The sequence below is a fragment of the Merops nubicus genome, unplaced genomic scaffold, assembly GCF_000691845.1.
Source record: "Merops nubicus isolate BGI_N331 unplaced genomic scaffold, ASM69184v1 scaffold32173, whole genome shotgun sequence".
Taxonomy (NCBI): domain Eukaryota; kingdom Metazoa; phylum Chordata; class Aves; order Coraciiformes; family Meropidae; genus Merops; species Merops nubicus.
Window position 1 is genome coordinate 7,949 of NW_008598775.1, and position 5,450 is coordinate 13,398.

The 5,450-nt window shown below is 36.9% G+C and overlaps 1 protein-coding gene across 1 annotated transcript in view; it reads left to right on the plus strand.

The window, feature by feature from the left end:
- FAM154B (family with sequence similarity 154, member B) overlaps positions 1–1,669 on the plus strand; it is a 4,521-nt gene extending 2,852 nt beyond the window's left edge. The window contains exon 3 of the mRNA XM_008937175.1: positions 687–1,669. Coding sequence (XP_008935423.1) covers positions 687–1,669 — 983 coding nt within the window. The remainder of the gene's footprint in view (positions 1–686) is intronic.
- Positions 1,670–5,450: the final 3,781 nt, after the last annotated feature.

Below are 5,450 nucleotides of genomic sequence, written 5' to 3' on the forward strand. Positions count from 1 at the left end.
CCTGGAGCTGGGCCCCAGTCTGCTCAAGACCTTTGCAAATGCGGGCTGATTGGGTGAGAGTCACTATGTGGTCACCTTTCTCTTATGTGTTCAGCTTGCTGGTCTGGCTGATTCCCATAACAACTGTGGGCAACCTCGGGTCTGTTTGTACCACCTGTTGTGGGCCGAGTTACGTCCTTTGTGAGATCGTTGGGGGTAGCGTCACTTATGTACCAGCTGATTGATCTGTTTGTACCCCCAGTGATCATTCATGGAATGTCCTTCTTGTCTACAATACAGTCTGTGTATTGGTTCATCTTCCTGCTGGTGGTATAATTTTTGTTGGGCCTGGTCATTGGCAGAACAGATGTTTGCATAAACTTCTGAGTAAAATGTAAGGTAGTTTATACAAAACTTGCATATAGCTATTTTCTGTATAGAGCACACACTAAAGATGTAATGCAACATTTTCTTTTTCCTTGATGAAATAGTCAAAATAGGGCATCCTGTACAACTTTGTCTGTTTTTATCACATGAATATCAGAAGACAGTTTTGTAATATCACAAACATTCAGATAGATACCATTATCATTTTCACATCCATTTTCTTGTCTTGCAAGATTTAATAACAGAATAATTTTACTTAGTTTTAAAGGAATGGTCTTAAGTTAACACTTTTATGGTGAAGTTTTGTTTTTACCTTAAAGATGACTATAGGTCATGGGAAGTTCAAAGAAGGGAACCTAGTAAGTTGGAGCATATATACCATCCACCTACAGAGAAGTTTGGAAATTCTACCACGTTTCAAGATGACTTTGTTCCTAGGGAACTGAATCCCAGACCAAGTTTTAAACCTCCGTGTGTAGCCAAGCTTTCAGACGTGCCTTTCGAGAGTGCTACTAGCCATCGCGCCTCTTACGTTGCTCATCCACTGGAACCAAAATTTGTGAGAGCAAAGGAAGAGTACAAGCCAAGCAACCAACCCTTTGAAGATCTCACAACCCACCGGAATGATTTCAGAGGATTACCCGGGCAACTTGCAAAGAGCTGCAAGCCTGAAAATGCACAAGTCGGATCCAATGCTCATTTTAATGGGGTCACCGAATTCCAGGCCCGTTTCCAGCCGTGGTCGGTCTCTTTGCCTGAGGTCCGCAAAACAAAAGAGTACGTTCCACCCGCAGGCAACATGGATTTGAACTCCACGAGCCACCTGCATTACGTTAAGCATGAGATTTCTCCTGCTGTCCCAATAAGACCAGTTTCTAATAGAAGACGAACCAATGCCCCTTTTCAAGGGAATACTACTACCAAAGAAGACTTTAAAGCTTGGGGCAGCTGTCGTCAAGAGATTATTAAGAAACAACAAGAAATTCCAAAACCCACTGGAAAATTTTCTGATTTAACTACATTCAAGTCTCATTACATACCACATCAGATCATTCCAGCTCAAAGTTGCAAACCTGTACATGCTATAGTTCCCAATGCAGCTGCTTTTCAAGATGAAACTACGTATCACACAGAATATACTCCAAAGAAACAAGAGATCTGCCCAGCAAATTACCCATCTCCTCCAGGTTATGTCTACCTAAACACAGATTCTCGTGGCCACAAATTCTTCTGCCAGCTTACTCCAGAAATTGCTAAGTCAAATACTAGTCTTGTTCCAAAGGAAGTAGCTGTTGTGTCATAATACTTAAATGCAATAATATCTTCAAGCACCCTCGTTAAATAATTGAAATCCTACTAGTTCATTTTTTCCTTAAACAATACTGAAAGCAAAATTAATCATGCAAATTCTGCTTTTAAAAGCATATAAACAAATAACTTGGAAAAAAATCAAAGCAAAAAGAATTTTTTTTTAGTTACAAAACTAATATAGATTTGCCAGCTATTGTAGGAATAATGCATCTTACATGGCATCCACTCTTTTTCTGATCATGCATGCAAGTTTCCTTGCCTTCCCAGATTTCATTATGCCCCATCACAAGCATATGAATTGTCCAATCAACTCTTGTGGATGTTCTGCAAATCAAATTATTATCTTTGCAAAATAGCAAGTATCTTTTTATCATAACTTTTTTCATAGTAAGCAAATAATGCTGTAATAATCTAAATAATTAGTTCATCAGTCCAGTTTTTCTTCTCATCAATACTTTGAGTAATCTGATAAGACTTTTTTCTTTGTATTTTGCTACCCAAATCATAAGATAACATCCCATGACACCTGAACAGTCCTAACAACCTAGTTTTAGCTTTAGCCGTCATTACTTTGCCTTCACTCAGTTCTGAGGAGTATAAAGGTCACACTGTAATTTCTGATAGTAATTAACAAGATGCAACCTTGTTTATTTTTCTGTACACATAATTTAAATCACTGAGACATAAAAAGCAGGTCCTTAGACTCTTTCTCCTAATTTCCCTGATAGTGTTTTTTTCATCCTTACTTCCAAAGGAAACCAAGCTGATTTAAGGCTTTGGACACACTGATACACTGTGTCCTCCTCAATTGAGTAATTTTTTTAACCCAGTGTGCAAATTCAATCAAATTTCACAGATGATAATTTTTCAAGTTGTTAAGGTAGAAGGTGAGGAAGCAGAGAGAATGCAGCTCAGAAAGTTAACATCAATCCACTGCAATTTTTCATCCTGCTATCTGAGTTTTAAAGCTAACCATCCTCTTATCACTGGCAAAGTTCATCACAGAGGCAGTCTGAAGGGGGAAATGGCAGAATACTATAAAGGTGTATATAGAAGTAACAGGAAATAGTGTAAACTCAGGCAAGAAAAGAATTATCAGCCAAGATGCCAAAATCTCTAGACAGCCTGGCTGCAGTCTGCTCTTCAAATAATTGCTTGTTACAAATGCAGAGAAAACTTTTTTTTGTAGAAGTGGTATGTGTAATGGTTATGTTTCTGTATGAGATATTTTATATTTTTTTCTATGTATCTTTGCCTGATTTGGGGAAAACTGGGTGAACTGATTTCAGTCCTATTCTGTTCATAATTTAAGAAAGTCCCAATAAATCATTCTATGATTAACAGTATTACCATGATCTGTCACAGTACTCCAGCATGATTTTTTTTCAGTATTGCATATCTTGTGTGATTGGTATAGGGCAGTCAATGGGTTCTGAAAAATTGTATGCTCATACTTCATAAACCAAATCACCAATAAAAGCACTAAGATCAACGATGGAAATGTTGAAAGCAGGAACTGGATCACATACAAGGAAGAAGCTGAATTGAGTCTATTAGCTGTTCATAAAAGCAAAGCATGAGAGAGCTCCAGACATTATTAAAGCTTCAGATACTTTTAGATTATTTTTGTCTTTGTACTGTGTTTTTGTAATATGACTTACTCTGTTAATGAAATAACAATTCAGTTAAAAGCTTCTCTTTCTGAAGATTATGCACATCCCTAGCTGGTAAAGACATGTTTTGAATTTGGAATTAATAAAGACAATGAGATGTAAAGCTGTGATATCCTAAAAGCAGGACAGGGAAAAGCCCAATTCATTGTCATCCTTCTGTACCACAGAAGAAAACAAACACACTTTTCTTTATGAAACTTGAGTCATTCTCTAGCTGGCCATAGCTGAGGAAGCAAAGTCAAAACTTTGCACAGTTACCCAAGCCCATATCCTATACACAATCCCAGTGCCTCACTTGGGAAGTTTACAGAAGCTCCTAATATCCTCCAGCTTTCTTTTCTAGAAAGACAGCTCACTGAGAAATGCAATCTGAATCCATGAAGTTCTGTGTGCCTGCGTGTTCTCCTGAAAATTGTCCCTCCTCTGAGTCTGTGAGTGAGCCCAGATGCTTTCTGTAGTTTTCACAGCTGTTTTTTTAGCTCTTAACCCCTTTCCCTGCTTAAGTTATGGGAAGTCATTTGCTGCCATTTACCAGAACAGTACAACAAATTTTGAGAGAAGTGGAGGGCATATTCTGATATATTTTACTGTTCCTCTGCAGATGTTTTTGAAGACTTTTTTAGGGTAGACAGGGCATATTCCCTTTCATTTTGCCTTGACGTTTTCCCCTGAGTTTAACAGTGAAAGAGAGAAGCCTTTACAGTTGAAAGAGCCGCACCCGACTGATTATGCTTCTAGGAAAAGTATCAAATGATATACCCTTCAGTGAGTATTCAGTGCTTGAGGTCTACTTTCCCATAAGCAACTTATCACTGAAATACAGACAAAATGAACAGCAGGATGGAAACTAGTATTTCTCAAAATAACAGCTGTTAAAAAAAAGCATTTTCTGATGTCACGCTAAGCCAAGATGTAAAAGTGGAGAAGGTAAGGAAAAAAAGAAAGAATGCATTGGTGATGCAAAAGGAAAATTGAGTAGACCCATGCACCTTTGCCAGTGTTACCAACCAGGATAAATCTGAAACGCCAGCATTTCAGTGCTAGACATTTGTCTTCAGCTTACATTTTTTAAAGGATTTTCTTGCTCATATTTTTTTCAGAGACTCTTCTTTCTAATGACTGTTAACACACATTGAATATTCTGAAAGAAGTTTATTCTCCATGTAGCTATTCCCATCACCCACTACATACAAAAGAGCTGTTCTGTTGGATCCAAATGAGCTTTCCTTAATGGAGGAAGGCAAAGAAATCTGACTATTCTACCTTTTCACAGACTCCTGATTATAAATTTCAATGAGTCAGAGATGACTTATTTGGGTTTGGGCAAATTCTCTTCCCCACTTTCTTAGTCAGATTATATCTATGTCACCTCTTAATAGCAGTGCAAAGCAGACTGTAACAAAGCTGAGAATCTGTCTGATCAGCTGTCACAAATAAGAAACAATCTTAGTTTTGAAAAAATTCCAGAATCCTAGATATGGTAGGTTGATAAAATAACACTTGGAATGAAAGCATAGCTACCAGGAAAATCATGGTAATAAACAATCTCTGAGTAATCACAGTGTTGAATAATCAAACTAGATTTTATTTCAGAAATACCAAAACTACGTTGAAAAAAGCTAAAATCTTCAGTTACTGGAGAAGCAATAAAATAACCTACAGAGGAATGTCATGCCAATTGCAATAACAAAACATTTACAGCACTGCTTCTGTATAGCATGCATACTTAACCAAAGGCAAAGCAACAAACAATTGCTATATGTTAACATTTGAAAACTTTAAATATAAAGGAAAAACATGAATAAGAAATGTAGGTAATAAGAAAAAATATATGTCCAAAAATCTTTATTAAACACTGTACAAAATAAAATATTGCACTTTTAAATCAGACAATAAATATCTACAAAAGTATCTTACAAATGTTTTCTTTTAATTTAAAAAACTGCTTACACAATCAAGACCCATTGCTGATTAAAAAGGTAATGATCAGGAATATCCTCTCCTTGCAGTCAGCCTTGGACACAATAGTCCACATTAAACATTTTCTATACAGTAGTGCTAATCTAATTTTCAGTGATGCAAACCCATTGTGCAGGAATG